Source organism: Rattus rattus, chromosome 9 (assembly GCF_011064425.1).
Source record: "Rattus rattus isolate New Zealand chromosome 9, Rrattus_CSIRO_v1, whole genome shotgun sequence".
Classification (NCBI taxonomy): Eukaryota; Metazoa; Chordata; class Mammalia; order Rodentia; family Muridae; genus Rattus; species Rattus rattus.
The window spans coordinates 58,326,395-58,347,155 of NC_046162.1; the positions used below are offsets into that span (position 1 = coordinate 58,326,395).

At 45.7% G+C, this 20,761-nt stretch overlaps 1 protein-coding gene across 1 annotated transcript; it reads left to right on the forward strand.

Moving 5' to 3' along the window:
* The first annotated feature begins 99 nt into the window (after positions 1–99).
* Ube2z (ubiquitin conjugating enzyme E2 Z) lies at positions 100–20,434 on the forward strand. Its single transcript, XM_032911823.1, has 7 exons — positions 100–1,151; positions 3,060–3,132; positions 5,093–5,280; positions 7,979–8,090; positions 10,177–10,289; positions 14,433–14,523; positions 18,487–20,434. The coding sequence occupies exons 1-7, from the start codon at positions 829–831 to the stop codon at positions 18,655–18,657; spliced, it is 1,071 nt and encodes a 356-aa protein (XP_032767714.1). The 5' UTR covers positions 100–828; the 3' UTR covers positions 18,658–20,434.
* The last annotated feature ends 327 nt before the right edge of the window (positions 20,435–20,761 follow it).

Below are 20,761 nucleotides of genomic sequence, written 5' to 3' on the forward strand. Positions count from 1 at the left end.
CCGGTTAGTTTTCCCTAGTCGTAGAATTTTCTTATTACAAATCTCAGTATAGTTCTAAGAAATCAAGAATTTCAAACCCCTAGTTTCAGAATTAGTGGGTAGAAAAGGTACTGATTTTGGAATCAAGCCTGACACGTGACTCCGACCAAGCTGTCAACTTCTGTGTCATTATCTCCAGGGCAATGCCTAGCAACATCTCCTGGCCTTTGGCGTGCCCTTCATAAATAAATATTGAATAAACTGAAATGAGGTGGTGTTTTATTCGCAAGTTCTGATTCCGTTCTCCTTCTTGATCCATCCGCAGTTAGGGGGCAATAGTAGTCGTTGGTGGGAGAGAAGACTTGCCATGATCCCTCACAGAGCTGTAGAGATGTGAAGGGCCCTAAACTAGTCAAGCTCTTCCTTTGGTTGCCCTACTGGGAAGCTGGACCTCAGTCCTATCCCAGGATTGAGCATCGATGGTCCCTCCCGTTAAAGGAGGAGCTGTGGCTCTCTACATCTTCTTTGAACTGTCCTCTCCTACATCAACACTCCAATATAAAACCTTCAAGCAAGGTGAATGCCAGCGTCTCCGGCGGATCGCAGAACCTGCGCCGGCCTGGAGCGCCGGCCAGTCCGCTAGCCCCCGCCCCCCGCTCTGGAGGACCGTGGGTGGACGCTCTGGCAGCACGCCTCTCGCTGGTCCGGGCGGAGGTGGGCGGAGCCAGCGCCACCCGGGCTAGGGAAGCGGAGGGTGGGGACACTCTGGCCCGGCTCTCGGTGGTGCGGGAGCAGCGGCCGCTCTGGTCGGCGGACGAGCTGCTGAGCAGTCCCGGAAGCGAAGCAGCGATGGCGGAGAGTCCGACTGAGGAGGCGGCTACAGCGACGGCGGGCGCTGGGGCAGCAGGCCCAGGGGCGAGCGGTGTTGCCGGTGTGGTCGGCGTTAGCGGGAGCGGCGGCGGGTTCGGGCCGCCTTTCCTGCCGGATGTGTGGGCGGCGGCGGCGGCGGCGGGCGGGGCCGGGGGACCGGGGAGCGGCCTGGCTCCGCTGCCAGGACTCCCGCCCTCGGCCGCTGCCCACGGGGCCGCGCTGCTTAGCCATTGGGACCCCACGCTCAGCTCGGACTGGGACGGCGAGCGAACCGCGCCTCAGTGTCTACTTCGGATTAAGCGGTGAGCCGGGGTTTTTCCTCCCTCACCCCGGAGCTCCAGGGCTCGACCTTCCCCGCCCCCCACCTTTCCCCATCAGGGCTCACTCCCGCCTCGAGTCTTCCAGGCCCAAACCCTGCGGGCGTGTACCAACAGGGCCTTAGTGTCGCCCTTTCCCCTCCCTCTCTCTCTCCCTCTCGCCTCAGCACCGGGCCCTGCAGCCTAAACAGATCCACGATTGCCCTCGGGCCTACCCCGCCCCTTAGCGACCTCCGGTGAGCCCTGCAGCTCTGTTCCGGACTCCCTATCCCTACCCCTCCCGTTCACCCGAAACCTGACCCTTTTGCTCTTCTGCAACACTCGGTCCCGCCCTTCGCACCTCCCCTCTAACCTACCCCACCAGCTTACCTAAAGGCTGCCCTCAAGCCCCACCCATCAGCCCCCCATCTCTCTGGAGTCCTCGCTTGGAACATACTCTACCGGCATTGCCCAGTTGCAGACTCGAGTCAGTCTTCCTTTTTACCTTTCCTTTCCTCATTTCCCCACCATATGGTGCTTTCCACGGGTCTAGATAGCCTCCCTGACTTTCCAGATCATCTCTTGAACCCCCTTTCCGGACTCCCCAAAGCTGTCTCTCACACCTGTTCCAGAAATTCAGCGTTCCTCCCATCTCTCAGTACCATTCTGGGTTGTAATATTCTATTCAAGAACTTTTTTTCCTGAATTTACCCCCTGGATTGTCTGGTTGACTTTTGCGAAGCAGATGTACTCCATTCAAGATTAGCAGCAAAAGGCCTAGGGCCTTTCTGTGCTTGTTTCTTGGGTGACTGATCTTAGATCACTTCATAGATAAATATGTTTGGCAAGAGTGCTCACTTAGTGAAGTACCTATTGCATGGCAAAGGATAAGAGTGTTGAGCTTTTAATTTTGAAACTTGTTTCCTGGTGACCAGATTTATTCTTTTCATTCCCCCTTATCTGAATATTATCCCAAACATTCCAAAACCCCTCAGGTGTCTTCCCAGCTGCATATTTTTCAAGCTTTTAATTAAAAAACAAAACTATACCATGCGTTCGTGTAAAGTATCTGGCACAGTGCAGGACACAGAACAACTTCACAGATATTGCCACTTCAAACTTAAACTCAGAATACAGCTCTCAACTCCTGAGCTGTTTGATTCTCCTAGTCCTGATACAGCTTTGAGTTTGGCCTGTACAAACTTCTTTGTTATGCTACCCTACTGTGCCCCCAGACTTCCTCATAATTCACTTTTTCTGAGCCAGTTCTCAGCTGATCTGTTCTAGTTGGTTAGTGGTCCAGAAGTTTCAAACATTCTAGTTACTAAATGGCATCTTTCAGAGACAAGATTCTGGTAATTTCAGAGGATTCCTTTTTCCCCAAAACAGCTCCATTCTGTTAGTTTCCTGGACACCACAGGCCATGGTAGACTTGTTCCCAATGGCTTCAGTCTCCTTACTAGCAAAGCAAACCTGTACAGTTTATGGAATAACTTTTGTAGCAGACGTAATGACGCCTTCCCAGTTAGTTTTGAGAAAATTTCTGTGCTCAATTGTAGTACCTGGGAATCTGGGAGATAGGAAGTAAAGGAGTTTCCATGTGGGAAGAAGTAAGAGTAAATGGGATGTGGCTTTTCTAGGGTGACATCTGATAGCATGGGATGTTGGCTTATTTTTCCTCTCTCGGTAACCCCCCCCCACACACACGGAAACAATGCCTCTTTGATAATAATTTGCTCTCTGCCTGCCTGACAAGTATTCAGCTGAGATTTCTCAGCCAAAAAGACAGGGCAAACATATTCAGTACCAAGCACCACTTTCTCAAACCCTGGGTTAACTGAAGTGATAATAGCTGTTCCTCTTAAGGGATTTCCCTCTTCCTCACTCCTCCTACCTCCTCTTGGTGTTATACAGGGATATCATGTCCATTTATAAGGAGCCTCCTCCAGGAATGTTCGTTGTACCTGACACCGTTGACATGACTAAGGTAGGTAATGTGATGGGGGAAGGGGCAGGGGGATTATGTGACAATTGGGCCCATAAAATTGAAAAGACCTAAAAAAATAATAATTCAGCTCTCCTCTCTGGTTATACAGATGAAGAAATCAAAGCCCCAAGAAAGTAAGTGGCTTGCCTGAGGCTATATACAGAGAGGTAGTGCAGAATCTTAAATAGGTTTGCTGTTAGGGTACACATAGGTATTGTTTGGCTTAGAAAATCCTCAGATTGACAAGCTGTACTTCTTGTTCCCACTTAGCTCTTAACAGCATCTTTCCTCTCAGCCGCTCTGTCCACTCTAGGTGATGCGTATGGTCACCTACCCATTGTACTCCGTCTCTTCCTTCTCAGCGTCTTGATTTGACTGCGGTGCTGTAAGTCAGGTGCAGGGAAGGCAAGAATGAGGCTATCTTGGCTGAAGTGTCTGTGATACAGATTCCTAGTCTCACCAATTTGGAGTATCTCTCACCCCAGAGACCTATCTGCTCATCCTCTACACAAGAAGCTTCTACATAATAGTCATGCTCTTCTGGAATATATACCTAGGCTTCTGTTATTAAATGCCCTTCCCTTAGGAGTGAAGTTGGACATAAACTGATGTTGGAGGGGAAAGTTGGATATCCTAAATCTAGGGTTTTAAACAAAAACCAGTGAGTTTAGATTTCCTAAAGTAAAAACTCAGTTTATATATTGTTATAAACTTTTATTTTGAGTAGACTTTCTTTTAATTTTTTTTTTCTTTTCATGTGGTTGGAAATATTTTTCTGGTGACATGCTGTCTCCATTCAAATGCTAGGGTAGTATGCTAATCTCTGAGACCTTAAAACTGATGCCAGTTGACTTTACTATTTCCAGAGTTTGCAGACTAGAACATAACCTACTGTGTTGGCAGGGCAGAGTAGGATTATAGATTTGAAGCCTGAGAGTACAAAGTCTTTTTCCCTCTTGCTGTTTGAATTCTGAGCGTACTTAAGTCATTAGTTAGGAGCCTTTGAAAAGAGCATAGAATTGAGTCAGCTCAGGTTTGCTTCCCTTCTTGAAGGAAAATTGTGTTCAATAATGGAATAATTACGGCTTGTGGAAGAAGAGAACTGAACTTACGTTTTTAGGATACTTATTTACTTGTTTGTTTGTTTGTTTGTTTGTTTTTACAACGGTGTTGGAGAAACTTGGGGGCGGGGGGCGGGGAGTCCATTGGCCATGAGTGGACCTGAGCTTTTGTGTGTGTGTCTTTGACACGGTAGTTTTGATCCTCTGGAGGAAGCCAACAGACAGCCTTTGTATGCATGTGGTTATCAGTTCTGCACTGTTGTTGGCATTGGTGCTGTATCCTCCAATCCCCTTTTTCCATTCATCTTCCCTCCCCTTCTCCCCTTTCTATCACACAAACACAGAATGGACTTGCATCATAAGCATGATTAACCTTGGCAAATCTAAGTGTCTCAGTAAAAATACGTACTGATTTCCTAAACATAAAAACCTACCAATATTTTATATTGCCTATTTTATATATTTAGGTTCCACTTGTTGTCTGTAACACTGATCAGGGAGGTCTGGTGGGAAAACAAACAAAACAAAACTTGTTTTAAGGTAATATTGACGAGGGTCACTTTTTTTTTTTTTTTTTTTTTCCCGGGCTGGGGACGAACCAGGGCCTTCTTTTCCTTAAGCTAAATCCCCAACCCCTCGAGGGTCACTTTTTAGCTTGGGATTTAACTAACTTTTGGACATAACCTCTGAGTGTGGCATATGATGCTATTCCACTGTGATGGGATTTCCTTACGTTGAAGACCTACTTACGTGAGTGAGCCCAGCTGGTTCATTCTGTATGGTGAGGATGTGGAGAATGCATGCTGTTGGTGACTGCTTCTGCGGGGAGCAAGTGGAAGCTAGGAGGGGTTGTGGTGGGGCATCACCTCACAATTTTGAGATGGGATTTTATTTTGCAGATTCATGCATTGATCACAGGCCCATTTGACACTCCTTATGAAGGGGGTTTCTTCCTGTTCGTCTTTCGGTGTCCACCCGACTATCCCATCCACCCACCTCGGGTCAAACTGATGACAACGGGCAATAACACAGTGAGGTTTAACCCCAACTTCTACCGCAATGGGAAAGTCTGCTTGAGTATTCTAGGGTAAGAGGAGACTTCTAAGAAGCCAAGTTGGTGTTAGCAAATAATCGCTCTAGGTGGCCTTCATCAGTTAGGGTTCCTCTTTTGAACCCACAGCACAGACGTGATTAAATGTTCAGTTCTCAGGATGTCACATGGCTGGTATCATTCTAGATGGAAAGGAGTAAAGTCACATTATTACATGTAAGAAACCTCTTACAAAGTGGTTTATTACGTGTGGTCCTTGAGCTGCCACAGCCTCATCTGCAGATTCGAAGGTCCCGTCCTAGAAGTGTATCTCAGGCTTTGGGTACACACCGGCCTGCTCTCTAAAGGCCATGCAGGCGGTTATGCTGTATACCCCTTTGAGAACTACTCCCTCGGGAAACATTAAGGCCTTACTTTTCCCCCAGAGTCTTGAGAAAGGCTCCAGGTCTGCTGAATTCATGTATAGGTGTCTGATTGGAGTCTCTTAATGGGCACCTTTGGAGGTAGTGGTTTAATAATGATTATGATAATTTAACAATTGAATAAAAAAAAATCTGAGATTAGAAATCATGCCAGATACCAAGCGGCTGTCACATATACTCCCGGGCACTACTAGGAAGTTGCTTTGTGGAGTTCTTACTCACTCCCTATCAATTGCCTTTGTGAGTTTAACATTCAGAGTGAAGAATATCCTGTAGCCTGTTTTGGGTTCTTTTGCAGTCCAGGTTTCCTTGAGGTAGAGAGTAAGTGTGGGTCGAATGTTAAGAAAGTTGCTGTAACTGGTGATGCTGTTTCTTTCTTGCATCCAGCACGTTTCTATGTTTGTGTGTGAGAAAGGCAGCTGAAGCACAGTAGAAATGTGGTATTCTCTCCCTCCCTCTCTCCCTCTCTCCCTCTCTCTATATGTCTGTCTCTATGTCTCTGTCTGACACTGTCCCCCCTGCCCTCTCCCCTCTGTCTGTCTGTCTTTTTTTCACCCTAGAATTCTCAAGTCTAGGGATATGGTATACTCTGCTAGGATTATGACAGCTGGAAAGTCCCATTGAAGGAAGATTATCTATAATAAGTCCTTCATTTTATTAGGCTACATAAGTGTCTCTGCTGGTGGAATTGGGTGTATGTATCCCTTAATAGTTTGGAAATTGAGTCTTGGGTTTTGGTATGAAGTTTGTTCTTAAAAGTATATGTGTAGTAGGTTTCCCTCTGTAAGCTAGTGTGAAGTCATTCTGGATACCAGCTCATCCAAGATGGTGGTTGAGGGAAAGCAGCAGAAGTTTGTTGCATGGTAATGAAAGATCCACCCTGAAATAGAAATTTTACAGTTAAGAGTCATGGAGTAAGAAGGTTCTTAGGCAGTTTTAGTTGGCTCCATTAGCTTTTTGGCCTAATTCCCTCCCTTCATACCTAGAAACAACTGCTAGGGCCACTGCTGCTGAAGTAAAAGAATTAGAACTAACCCTGTCGGTGTGAATTGCCACATGTAAGGGGGACAGCATGGGAGAGAGCGCTCTCTGGAGGTTTACTCCACACCTGTGACTTGGGTCTTCCTCAGGTGTAGAAGGGAAGGCAGTGGCTACTTAACTGAAGTAACCCAGTCGTGGCTCAGGCTGTGTTCTGTTTCCATCTCTCGTGCCATCTTGTTAATTAAATGAGCTAAAATAAATACCTGTCATGCATGGTAGTACAGATTCCTTTAAGTTCAGGGACAGCTTGGTCTACTTAGCAAGTTCTAGGACAGCTAGGACTACATTAGTAACTCCCTACCTATAAATAAATACAAATACTGACACCTGCCTCTAAATAAATAAAGGAAGGAAGGCAGGCAGGCATTGGCATTCAAGTGCTCCACTCTAATACCTAATGTGGTTTAACCAGGAGTGGTGTAGTATATTACTAATCCCTGGCATTCAGAAAGCAGAGGCAGGAAGGTTGCTTTTAAGTTTAAGAATAGCCAAGGATGTATACCAAGACCCAGTCTTTTTTTTTTTTTTTTTTTTTTTTTGATTCTTTTTTTTGAGCTGGGGACCCGAACCCAGGGCCTTTGCGCTTCCTAGGCAAGCGCTCTACCACTGAGCTAAATCCCCAACCCCCAAGACCCAGTCTTAAAAAATATGTGTGTATGTGTGGAATATTTTCCCTGGTGTTGTTTTCTATCTGATATTTTACATATTGTCAGACACTCCACATTCTGTAAACACCCCATCGTTTCTGTCTTAGCAGGGTTGTTGTAGTCAGAGAATTTGACTCTGCTTGTCTTGTTACAAAGCTGAATCTATAAACTTCAACATGTGTCCTCATAGGCCTCAGTCACCTTTATGCTTTTGACTAGCTGCTCTCCCTTCACCAACTCTGTTACCACCAGTACCTAATAAGTTCCTTGAAGTCACAGGTTAACATTTAGACGACCTTTAGAGTTATTTCCCTAACTTGGGTTCTTGTTTTGTTTGGTAGGATCGCCTTCCTTGGTCACTGTTTCTTTTCTAGATCAAAGAGCATCTTTTCAAAGTTGTAGTTCTTGCTTGCCCTCTGTTTTATTCTCATTTGATGAGAGAATTTAGGCATTCGCCTATTCTGGTGAATGAGGGTAAAACAGAGGCTGGGAATTTCCCAAGTGTTAATAGTGAAAGGGCAACTTAGGTGAGTCACTCACTAACGGTGGGGATGCTGCTGCCGTCAGGGTGATGCTGCACAGGGCCGCTCTCGGCATCACCTTCTCCCTCTGCTGTGTTTGCAGTACATGGACTGGCCCCGCCTGGAGCCCAGCCCAGAGCATCTCTTCTGTGCTTATCTCCATCCAGTCCCTGATGACTGAGAATCCCTACCACAACGAGCCAGGCTTTGAACAGGTAAGGGCTGTTGGGCCTTGTGCTGAGACCTGCAGTATTGAGCTGTAGGTGCTCTGAGCTACCCTGGAGAGTCCTTTTCTGTTTTCCACCTAGATAGCCTCCACATAATACTAGTATATAGAGAAGGAAAGGACATAAGTGCTCTTTATTTGCAAGAATTGCAGTATCAGCTGGGCCTGGTGAAGCACACCTTTAACCCCAGTCCTAGGGAGGCAGAAGCTGGTGGAGCTCTGAGGTTAAAGCTAGCGTAGTCTGTGTGGTGATAACCAAGCCAGCTAAGCCTCCATAGTGAGACCCTGTCTCAAAAAAGGGAAAAAAAAGAAGAAAAAAGAAAGAAAAGGAAACAAACAAATCTTACAATAAAATTACTACATATTTAGCTTGGGTTAGCCAACTTAGTCGAAGTAATGTCATTTAGAAATCAGTTTTGAGGGTTGGGGATTTAGCTCAGTGGTAGAGCGCTTGCCTAGCAAGCGCAAGGCCCCTGGGTTTGGTCCCCAGCTCCGGAAAAAAAAAAAAAGAAATCAGCTTTGAGCCTATTTTGGGAATTTTTGATTTTTTTTTAATTTATTTTATGTATATGGGTAGTTTTTTCTATATCTATGTTTGTGTACCTCATGAGTGCCTGATGCCAAGGAAGTCAGAAGGGGGCATCAGGTCCCCTGGGACTGGAGTTAAGAGACATCAACAACCATGTGGGCCCTGAGAATCAAACCCTGGTCTTCTACAAGAGCAGCAGGTGCCCTTAACTGATGAGCATCCCTGCAGCTCCGTGCCATTGGGTTTTTAAGTGTGTCTGCATTCTGCAGTATAGCCTTAGTGTGCTCCGCAGTGACTGCTGCCTGAGGAGCTAGCTCCCTCCCCCTTACAATGCCAAGGATTGAATATACGGAACTTAGCCGTGACGTGCTTCCCTAACCCTTTGAGGTTTTCATTTTGAAACAGGTTCTGAGGAGTTGTATAGGTCAGTCTGAATTCTCTATATTCCAAGCAGACTTTAGCTTCTTTTTTACGTAAGATTAGTTTTTGTTACTTGTACTTGAGTGTGTTGTATGGTATGCCTGTGTGCACATGTGCACATGGCATGGAAGCTAGAACTAGAGTTGTAGGGGGTTATGAGCTGACAGGTATGGGTGCTGGGGTCCAAACTTGGGTCCTCTGGAAGTCTTCGTAACCACTGAGTCATCTCTCTGGTCTCCTAGACCTTGAACTTTAGATCCCCTTGCTTCAGTCTCTCCCCGATGGTGGGGATCACAGGCCTGTGTCACCAGGTCTTTCTCTAGCTGTCTATTATTTTGGAGATAGGATGTGTAATTATTTACATAGTTAGAGTAGCTAGTCATTAGTTAAGACAGGGATATTCTAGTTGGCACTGCAAAGGGCATAGGAAATACACATGGCTATATGCCAGGCTGCACTAGTCCTATATATTATACATTGTTTAGTATTCATGCTAACTATAAAGTAAATATTGTCCTAATTTTCAGGTGAGGAAATAGAGGTTTTCTTTTTCTTTGTTTTTGTTTTATTTCTTTTTTTCCCAGATGGTCTCATGTAGCCCAGGCTTAACGTGTGTGTGGTGTGTGTGTGTGTGTCTGTGTGTGAGCGTGTATGTGTGTGTTATGCACATGCATGCTTGGGATAGAACCCTGGAGCCAAAGTGCCTTATAACTTATTTGCATCTGTTTAGCCCAGCTTTTGACTCTATGTTTATTTGGAGTGTTAAAGATTGTTCCTTTGATAAGTTTACAGAGATAGAGGAACCTACAGAGAAGAAAGAAATTAACCAGGCAGCTCCAGAATTGTTCCCCATTAATCTTTACTTAATAAGTATTATTGAGACGCAGAATAATCTGATGGATCTAGTTTGCTGATTAGTTATTGACCTATAATAGGATGGGTGTTTTTATGTGTAGGGAGGTCAGGGGTCCACGGCTTAGCTGTCTTGGATTTACAGTGGGAAAGGCATTCTTTTCATTCTTTCACTGTATATGTTTGGGTCATGTACTCTGTCTTAACCCTGAAGTATCTTTGCACTGCTTTTCTCTTTGACTAAATGGGTACTATGTCATCTGTCACATTACAGGAAAGACATCCAGGAGACAGCAAAAACTATAATGAATGTATCCGGCATGAGACCATCAGAGTTGCAGTCTGTGACATGATGGAGGGCAAGTGCCCCTGCCCTGAACCCCTACGGTATGTGCCCAGAGGACCCACTAAGTGTTTGTCCATTTCAGAGACTTGGTTTGCGTCTATGAGGACCTTTGTATCAGAGTCTGTTGTCAAGAGAGGTAGAAAAAAAAGAGAAAGATGGATTTTTTTTTTCTTCTCTATTTTTCGGAGCTGGGGACCGAACTCAGGGCCTTGCGCTTGCTAGGCAAGCGCTCTACCACTGAGCTAAATCCCCAACCTGGATTTTTTTTTAATTCCTTTTTTTATTTGCTTGTGGTTTTGTGTTGTTTTGTTTTGAGGCAGGGTTTCAGTATGTATGTAGCCCTGGCTGTCCTGGAACTTACTATGTAGACCAGGCTAGCCTTCAGTTCACAGAGATCTAGATGCCTCTGCCTTCTGAGTTCTGGGATTAAAGGTGTACACCACCACACCTGGCTCCAGACCTACAGCCTTACACTGGCTGGGCAAGCACTTCACCACCAAGCCCCAAGCTTTTGTTCTCTTACCTGATGCTCCTTGGGTTGTGTGTTTCGCGCATTCACCTGTGGGTGGGTGCGTAGCAGCTAGAGGCCAGCATTGACATCTTCCTCTATTCTCTAGCTTTTGAGATGGGGGTTTTTGTTTTGTTTTGTTTTGTTTATTTTAATTTTAATTTATTTATTTATTTTTCTTTCCTCTCCTTTTTAAGATTTATTTATGTATTTTATGTATATGAGTACAATGTAGCTGCCTTCAGACACACCAGAAGAGAGCATGGATCCCATTACAAATGGTTGTGAGCTACCATGTGGATGCTGGGAGTTGAACTCAGGACCTCTGGTAGAGCAGTCAGTGCTTTTAACCAGCCCAAGATGGGGATTCTTTATTGAAGCAAGCTGGAGTTGACCATTTTTGCTTGATTGGCTGGCCAGCAAGACTCCAGGATCCACCAGTGTTCTCCCTGGGAGCATTAGGGTTGTAGATGTGTGCCATCACAGCGTATGCATGTGTGCTGGGGATCTGCACTTGGATCAGAGCTTCCTTAGCAAGCGCTCTACCTACCAACTGTCTTTTCATTTGTTTTCATGCAGGGTTTTAAGTTTTAAGGTAGGGTGGCCTGGAACTCCTGATCCACCTGCCTCTGCCTCTATAGTTCTAGAATTACAGACTTAACATTATTGTGCCAGTCTGGTTCATGCTAGTTTATTTCTTTTGGTTTATACTTTTAAAGAGCAAGTGGCTGTGGTTACCCAAGAACTTATTCAGAATTTTTCTGTTTGTTTGTTGGGTTTTGTTTTTTGTTTTTGTTTTGTGTGTGTGTGTGTGTGTGTGTGTGTGTGGAGGGGGGTGGCGTTGAGACATGGTCTAACCATATACTCCTGGCTATCCTGGACTTGACTGTTTAGACCAGGTTGGCCTCAAACTCGGAGAGAGCCACCTACCTCTTCCTCTCAAGCTGTGGGATTAAAGGTGTGTACCACTGCAGGGCCTCTCAGTTCTTGTATGAAATGAAATGTGAGTATGAAATGTGATGGGAAAAGCGTGTGTGTCTTCAGGGAGCCCCTTGATCACCGCCCTCTTGATGAAGGCCGAAGAGCCAAATGAGAGTGAGCGCCGTAAAAACCCACTTGAAGGGGTTGGGGATTTGGCTCAGTGGTAGAGTGCTTGCCTAGGAAGCGCAAGGTCCTGGGTTCGATTCCCCAGCCCCCAAAAAAAAAAAAAAAACCCACTTGAGTTGTGTTCTGAGCCACAGCAGAGTCAGAGTGCAGATTCCTCAGGAGGGGGGGGGTGCTCACTCCGTAGCTTGGATACTGGAAGTCAGATCCCCTGAAACTAGAGTTACAGTTGTGAGCTGCTGTGTTATGTGTTAGGACATAAGCCCAGTCTTCTAGAAGACCAGACAGTGCTCTTAAATACAGAGCCGTTTCTCCAGCCCCAAGGAGGATATTTTCTTTTCATATTTTTATTTGTTTACTTGAGATAGGATCTTATTATATAGACCTGGCTAGTCTTGAACTTGCAGAAATCCTTGCCTTTGTGTCCTCAGTTCTGGGATTAAAGGTATATACCAAAATGCTTATCTTTATTTTGTAATTTTAACTACATGAATGCGTGTGGATACATTTGTGTGGGTGCAGCATCCAGGGAGACTAGCAGAGGGGGTGTCAGGTGTAGCTAGAGTTCACAGGCATGTGGATGCTGAGAACCAGATTCTGACCTTCTGTGGCAGTAGGCCTCTCTCCAGCCCAAAGATCAATGTCAGGTGCCTTTTTCTCTATATCCACCTTTTCTAAAATACTGGGGAGATATGCCATGATACCTGTGTGGGGGTCAGAGTTCATTCAGCCTTGTGGAGTTGGTTTTCTCTTTCCACCTTTGCATGGGTTCTGGCGATTGACCTCAGGTCATGCTTGTTCAGCAAGTGCCTTTACCTGCTGAGTCACCACCAACTCACCTCAGTATTTGAGCGGGGTTTTTCACTGAACCCAGAGTCCTCCAGTGATGACACTGCCTAGCCAGCAAGTTTCAGACATTCTCTTGGTTTTTTTTGTTTTTAAAGATTTGTTTATTTATTATATATAACTACACTGTAGCTGTATTTCAGACACACCAGAAGAGGGCATCAGATCTTATTGCAGATGGTTGTGAGTCACTGTGTGGTTGCTGGGAATTGAACTCAGGACCTCTGGAAGAACAGTCAGTGCTCTTTAACCACTGAGCCATCTCTCCAGCCCAACATTCTCTTGTTTTGTCAATGCTTAGGTTGCAGGTGTGAGCCGCCACGCCCGTCTTTACTGTGAGTGCTGGGGATCTGAGCTCAGGTCTTCAGGCTTGCACAGCAGACACCTAGATGACTGTGAATCTCCATAGACGTTCTAAGGATGCCAAGTATTGTTTATGATTTGAATGGCCTGTGAAGACAGTGAGCAGTGAACATAGAGTGAAATGAGGTCGGGATTCAATAGCAAGTGTTTCAAGTGCTCGGGTTCAGTGATTCTAGAATTATAAGGGAAGTCAACTATTAACAGTCATCTGTTCTTTTGCCTAGTATCTGGTTTTTTGTTTTTTGGTTTTTTTTTTAATTGTTTTATGTAGATGAGTACCTGAAGACACTGTTTTTTGCTGTCTTCAGACACACCAGAAGAGAGCATCAGATCCCATTGCAGATGGTTATGAACCACCATGTGGTTGCTGGGAATTGAACTCAAGACCTCTGGGTCTTAACTGCTGAGCCATCTCTCCAGCCCCCTTTTATTGTTTTTGTTTTGTTTTGTTTTTTTGAGACAAGGTTTATCTATATAGTCCTGGCTGTCCTGTATACTCCTGTTGTCTGTTTTTTTTTTCTTTCTTTTTTTTTTTTTTTTTTTTTTTTTTTTGGTTCTGGGGACCGAACCCCGGGCCTTGGGCTTTCTAGGCAAGCGCTTTACCCCTTAGCTAAATCCCCAACCCCCCTTTTTTGTTTCTTTTTAAAGATTTATTTATTATATATAAGTATACTATAGTTGTCTTCAGACACACCAGAAGAGGGCATCAGATTTCAGATAGTTGTGAGCCACCATGTGGTTGCTGGGATTTTAACTCAAGATGTCTCAAAGAGCAGACGGTGTTCTTAACCACTGAGCCATCTCTCTAGCCCTTGTCTGTTTTTTAAATCTATGTGTGGTAAACTAAATCTGAACCTGTGAATGCTTAATCATTTTTCTTTTCTCTCCCTCCCTACCCCCCCTTACACCCCTGTGTGTGTGTGTGTGTGTGTGTGTGTGTGTGTGTGTGTGTGTGTGTGTGTGTGTGTTTTACAAGAAAGGGTTTCTCTGTATTCCCTAGATCAGGTTGGCCTCAAGCTCAGATCTGCCTGTCTTTGCCTCCTGAGTATTGGGATTAAAGGGGAATGCCACCACTACTAACCAAGAATGCTCATTCTTTAATTGGTATTAAGATTAGGGAGTCGGGTGCTGGAGAGATGGCTCAGCAGTTAGAGCACTGACTGCTCTTCCAGAGGTCCTGAGTTCAGTTCCCAGCAACCACACAGTGACTCACAACCATCTGTAATGAGATCTGATACCCTCGTCTGGTATGTCTGAAGACAGCTACGTATACTCATATAAATAAATATATAAATCTTTAAACATTAGGGAATAAAAGAGAGAGACCTGTGCCTCATGTTTCTGACTATCTGTTTCTTTCCAGGGGAGTAATGGAGAAGTCCTTCCTGGAGTATTATGACTTCTATGAGGTGGCCTGCAAAGACCGCCTGCATCTTCAAGGCCAGACTATGCAGGTAATATAGTCTCTCGTTGCTACAACCCCACACAGAACATGGACAGTTGACCTCACAGGGGTTACATCCACATATCATAAAATGTTACAACTAAAGAAAGCCTTTGTTGTGTGAGGCCAGAGAGAAGACTGACTTGCTTAACATGAAGAGATGGTTTCTAGTTATACTCAGAGTCAAGTAGGAATAATCTGTTCCAGAACGTACATTATAAGCCTTTCCTTTCCAGCGAAGCTCTTTAACCTCTTCCAAGCTTCTCAGAACATCAAGGATGATAAAAACAGTCACTGTAGGGGTTCTGTCCCTGACCCTAAGGGCTTACAGAGAAAAGTGACTTAGGGTAGCAATAGTGTACAGTATGATGTTGATTCCTGCTTTAAAGGTAGTAACTAGTTCATTCTCCACTGAAGAAATGTGTTCTGGCTTCATATAAGAAAGAATGGGCTGTGGGGCTGGGAGATGGCTCAGCAGTTAAGAACACTGACTGCTGGGGTTGGGGATTTGGCTCAGTGGTAGAGCGCTTGCCTAGGAAGCGCAAGGCCCTGGGTTCGGTCCCCAGCTCCGAAAAAAAGAAAAAAAAAAAAAGAACACTGACTGCTCTTCCAGAGGACCAAAGTTCACTTCCCAGCACCTACATGGCAGCTCACAACTGTCTCAACTCCAGTTCCAGGGAATATGACCCCCCTCACAAATACGTACTTTATATACAGGCAAAACACCAATGTATATAAAGTACGTTTAAAAAGACAAGAAGAGGGCTGGAGAGATGGCTCAGTGGTTAAGAGCACTGACTGCTCTTCCAGAGGTCCTGAGTTCAATTCCCAGCAACCACATGGTGGCTCACAACCATCTGTAATGGGATCTGATGCCCTCTTCTGGTGTGCCTGAGGACAGCTACAGTGTACTCAGATACAAAATAGATAAATAAATCTTTAGAAACAAACCAAAAAGGGTTGGGGATTTAGCTCAGGGGTAGAGCGCTTGCCTAGCAAATGCAAGGCCCTGGGTTCGGTCCCCAGCTCCGAAAAAAAAAAAAAAAAAAAAAAAAAAAAAAAAAAAAGAGCGGGGTTAGATTTAGCTCAGTGGTAGAGCACTTGCCTGCAAAGCGCAAGGCCCTGGGTTGGTCCCCAGCTCCGAAAAAAAAAAAAAAAAAAAAAAAAAAAAGACAAGAAGAAGAATAGGCTGTGGTAGCTGATAAGATGACTCGACTGATAAGACAGTTGGTGCAAAGCCTGTAAACCTGAGTTTAGTCTCTGGAACCCGTGAGAGGTGGAAAGAGAGAACTGACTGTACAAGATTGTCTTTTGTCCTCTGACATCCATACGCATGCTGTACAGTAATAATGGCTTGGTGGTGCATGTCTGTAATCTTTGTACTTGAGAGGCTTGGGCAGGAGAATTGCTGTGAGTTAGAGGCCAGCCTAGACTAGTAAGACCCTGATGAAATTTCTTTTTGAAGTGTAGGTTACGGAAGGACCTGAGACAGTGTTCCATTATGTTGCCCTACCTGCTCTAGAACCTGAAAGTAGACCAGGTTGGCCTAGAACTCAGAGATCTACCTTCCTCTGCTTCCCAAGTGCTAGGAGTAAGGCATGTGCCACCACATCCAGCTTAAGATGGGCTTGTTTTCACTCGGGAGGCAGAAGCAGGCAGATCTCTGAGTTCAGGCCAACCTGGTCTATACAAAGAAACTCTGTCTCAACAACAAAAAAGAAAGGGTTATTTTAACAAAGACAGGCTTACTGAACAAGTCATAGATAGATTCATCTGCTTGGTAAAAAGCTGAGAGTCCCGTCTTGGAGCATTAGTTCATTGGATCTGGATGCCTTGTTTAGAAATGGGATACCTTGGCTGAATGTGGCTACCAGCAGTCCCAGTTACTAGAGAGACATGACAGGGACACGCAGTGTTTAAGGCTACCTGGGTAGTTGGGTGACAACTTTTCTTCAGATGAAGAAAGGACTGATGATTTTAGCTTAGTGATAGAATTGAATTGTCTGGCATGAAGAAAACCAGGGGTTCAAAATTTGTAGTCCCCCAAAGAAAGAGAAAGGGATGACCTAGGCAGTTGACTAAGTTCTCACGGCTTTTCCCGACTCCCCTTGAGCTGTTTGTATTTACACAACACCCTTACAGTAGGAGGACAGGGCACACTAAGGATGAACTACTTCTTAGTCCATCAGAGGTGGCCAGCCTGTCTGTTCTCCATGAGGAACTTTCATCACTAGTCCTGGTAGCAGGCACAGGATTTAAGTCGTGAAGGAACATTGTTTAGTGAGAGAAGAGGTGGAAGCAGCAGGTTCTGGGGAGAAGGGAATGAGGCACAGGGAGTCAAGGTGAAGGAACATTTGAAGAACCAATAATAAAGATACACTCTAGCCTTAAGAACTGTGACCCTCATGAATGAAGGATGGGCAGTTGTCACAGTGCCCATGGCTGACACCTGCTCCTAAGACTAACATGTAGTTACTGGGAGTGCATTTGCAGCCACTAAAGGAAAAAGTGGGAGGGGCTTTTGTGAGGAGTGAACAGAGGAGGGACAATGTAAGTCATGTATTTTTTTGGTCTCTGTGTTACTGCCATGCAAAGAAAGGTCCCATTTGTTTGAACCCTGGCCTTGGGAATTTGCTGCCATTAAATCCCTATATAACATTCTCTCTCGTTTCTCCCCCTCCCTTCCTTAGACAGGGTTTTCCTGAGTGGCCCTGGCTGTCGTGGAGCTCGTTGCTATATATTATTTTTAAAAACTCAAGTTGGTGGGTGGGGTAGGTGGGTAGGTTGGTTTTTTTAAAGTATACGCCATTCCAGCTATAACTATTTTTGATACTTTGAAAACAGCGCCACAAAATTTTTTTTTTTTCTTTTTTTTCGGAGCTGGGGACCGAACCCAGGGCCTTGCGCTTGCCTAGCGCTCTACCACTGAGCTAAATCCCCAACCCAAATTTTTTTTTTTTTTTTTTTTTTTTTTTTTTTTTTTGGAGCTGGGGACTGAACCCAGGGCCTTGCGCTTGCTAGGCAAGCACTCTACCGCTGAGCCAAATCCCCAACCCCAGCGCCACAAAATTTTATGTTTTATATATTTATGCAAAATGTTTCTTGATCTTTGGCTGGGCATGGTGGCGGACACCTTTAATCCTGGCAGTTGGGAGGTAAGGGGAGGCCCAGAGACCAATGTGGTTGACAAAGTAAGCCCTAAGTCAGCACAGCTACACGGGGAGACAGACTCTGTATCCAGACAAGAAGGACACAGGCAGAGATGAAGGCTGGGTGGCTCTGGAGCCCAGCAGCCTGGAGAGGAAGGAATGCTGTGATGGCTCTCGGAGGAAAGGATACAGGTGCTCACTGGGGAAGCAGCACTCCTGGTTTTTAGACCTATGGTGACCTTAGAAAAGCAGAGTATCCTTTGTGAAGACAGAGATGGAGGGAGATTATTTCCTTGGGTTTTCATAGGTTGAAAACTCAGGCCCTCGGGGCCAGTGAGATGATTCAGCAGTTAAAAGCCTGTCTAGACTCTCGGGTTTGGTTCCCAGCCCTGATACCGCAGCTGTCTGTAACCTCAGTTCCTGGGGCTCTGAAGCTATCTGCTGGCATCCATGGGCACTGCACCACATGAGCTGTGCAGACATACATGTAGGTAGTGTACTCATCCGTATTAAATAAAATGTCAAAAAAATTAAAACGAAAGCACAGGCTCACCTAATGATTATGGCCTCACTTCATATTTCTCGAATTCCCTGATATCCTCATTTGCATATTGGCTTCTTTTCAGAGTGTAAATATATTTTAGTGTTAGCCCAAGCTAGACCTATTTGGGGCAGTAATACACTATTTCATTTGGAACTACTTGGACCACCTGTGCTTGCTGTGTCCCAGAAGGTTGAGCTTGCATTTCAAAGAAACACTAGAGCCAGAGACTTAAATCTTACATCCCCTTGTGGGTTTTTTGTTTTTTGTTTTTCTTTCACAGGACCCTTTTGGAGAAAAGCGGGGCCACTTTGACTACCAGTCCCTCTTGATGCGCCTCGGACTGATTCGACAGAAAGTGCTGGAAAGGCTCCATAATGAGAATGCTGAAATGGACTCTGATAGCAGCTCATCTGGGACAGAGACAGACCTGCATGGGAGCCTGAGGGTCTAGACCCTGCTCCCCTGCCCCTCCCCCAACTCGAGAGTCCCAGCAGAGCCCCTCCCCTCACCCCAGGGACGGAGAGGCACTGTGCATCTCCCTTCAAAAGTGTTGGCATCCCGCAAGATGGCAAGAAGCAAGCAAACTCAATCCCAGGGTGTGGGAGTGGGGCTGTTCCCAATCTGACCTCCTTGGTGCTGGAGCACCTAGGGCTGTAGTCAATCCTGGATCAGGGCCGGCCGGGGTACTTTTGGAGAGTACCTGGAGTGATGACCTCTGGCAAAGCTAAACAACCAACACACCTCTCTGCAGGGCCAGCTAATTAGGGATAGGAGAAGACAGGAAACGAGAACCCAAGGGGGAGCATGCCCAAGTGGTTTATAGGGATAGCTGGGAGTTTGGGTGGGGGTGCTGTCCATGACACTTAAGCAGTCTGGTTGGTTATCTGTTTGTCTTCAGTCTTGAAGCAGGGCTTCCCAACACCCTCTTCTTCCCCTCCCCTATTATTTCCCATGGGCCAGCATAACTTTGTTTTTCCTAATTTATATAGTCACTGTTCTAGACAGACCAAAGACAAGGAACAGTGGTGGAGTCTGGGCTGCTGATCAGTAAGCTTTACCTAGCACCTGAGCACCTTCTCCCTCACACCATTTCCTCCGCATTTTAGGTTACAGGTAGAAGGTAAGCCAGCTGGGACTGAGCCCAGGTCTCTGTGAAGCCTGCATGGGTGTCAGGAAGCTGCTCACTGTGTCCCCACAATCACTGATTTGAAAGGTTCCCAGCACAGGCAGCTGCAGCGTGTATGGGATTTGAGCCACTACATAAAATAGTCTCTTACAGATTTCCTGAATAGTAGTTAATGAGGGTGTTTTTCTTGGGGTGGAGCATGGGAAGACTGATGCTAGTCCCTATTTTGTTTAGCAGTTATGTCTGTAGTCCCTGTCCTCCCTTCTGCCCTACCCCCATTCCCTGGGGATTTGTGAGCATGGACAGCCAATGGCTTGAGGGGATTGTGGCTGGGACTCTGGAGACTCCTCCCTTTATCTTTCCCTCTTTGTCACTGGCGCTGTTCTTTCTTTGAATTTAGCTACAGTGATCTTCAGCTGGTTGAGTAAGAAGTGTTTTCAGTGGCTCGGGGTCAGAGGGACCCACCCTTCCCAGTTTAGTACAGTTCACACTTTCAGGTTCGCTGTTCTGGCTCCCAGTGGGTGGTTAGTGATCCACGTGATGCAGGCCTTCTGGTCAGTGTCCAACCGTCAGTGTCCAACCCTGAGGAATGGAGAACTACCTGCCCTGCCCGCTGCTATAAAGGTCTCTGCCTTGTGGATCATGGGACTCCCTTGGAGAGAGAGGGAGAAAATAGGGCACAAAGAGGGACCTCTTGGAAGGGCAGAAAGCAGAGAACTGGACAGGGACAGGTCACTTGGGGAGCAGTTTTGTTTTGGCTACACGGAGGCTGGGTCATATGTGGAGATTTCAAAAGGGACCCTGCTTCCAATTTCCCTCTTCCATTCCCAGAGCTAGTCCAGGGCTGAGAATGCCTTTGGTCTGTGGGTCCAGTGTTGTCTGTCATCCATTAAGTGTTCCCACTTTCAAGTGACAATCTTCTCCTTGGCCCTGCCATGGGGCAGAGCATGTCTGGCACAGCAGCCTGACTTTTATGCCCTAATTTTAAGTTGAGGAAATATATGCACAGGAGTCAAAGAGATGTCTTTATATCTGACTGTACATAAATGAAGTTTTCTTTTTTTTTCCTTTTTGGTGCAATAAAGTTTGTTTTGGCAGAAGGAGGAAGCGCCTGTGGGTGTGGGAGGGTTTGTGTAAAGAAAACACTGAAAGTCACCTGGTCCAAACTGTCAGGAGGGAGGGCCTCAGTTTCCTGGAAGCATCTGTGCGAAGAGCTATTTGTGGTTGGTTTTCTATCATTTGGAAGTGGAGGGCTATGCCCTGAGCAGTGACAGGAACAACTAACCCCGAATGGACTCAAAGGTAGCTTTCAAAACTGGGAGTGAGCACATCCTGTGAGGGCAGACAGTGTAAAGATGGGCCCAGGCTACAGGCTGTCTGGAGACACCTGTTTCAGTGTCCAGATACTGAACCAGCACTTAGATCTGAC

Excerpts from the sequence above, each read along its gene's own strand:
- Ube2z (XM_032911823.1), top strand. The coding sequence starts at position 829 with ATGGCGGAGAGTCCGACTGAGGAGGCGGCTACAGCGACGGCGGGCGCT. Across the intron at positions 3,133-5,092 it reads ACACCGTTGACATGACTAAG|ATTCATGCATTGATCACAGG; the intron begins GTAGGTAATGTG and ends TTTATTTTGCAG. Across the intron at positions 14,524-18,486 it reads TTCAAGGCCAGACTATGCAG|GACCCTTTTGGAGAAAAGCG; the intron begins GTAATATAGTCT and ends TTTCTTTCACAG.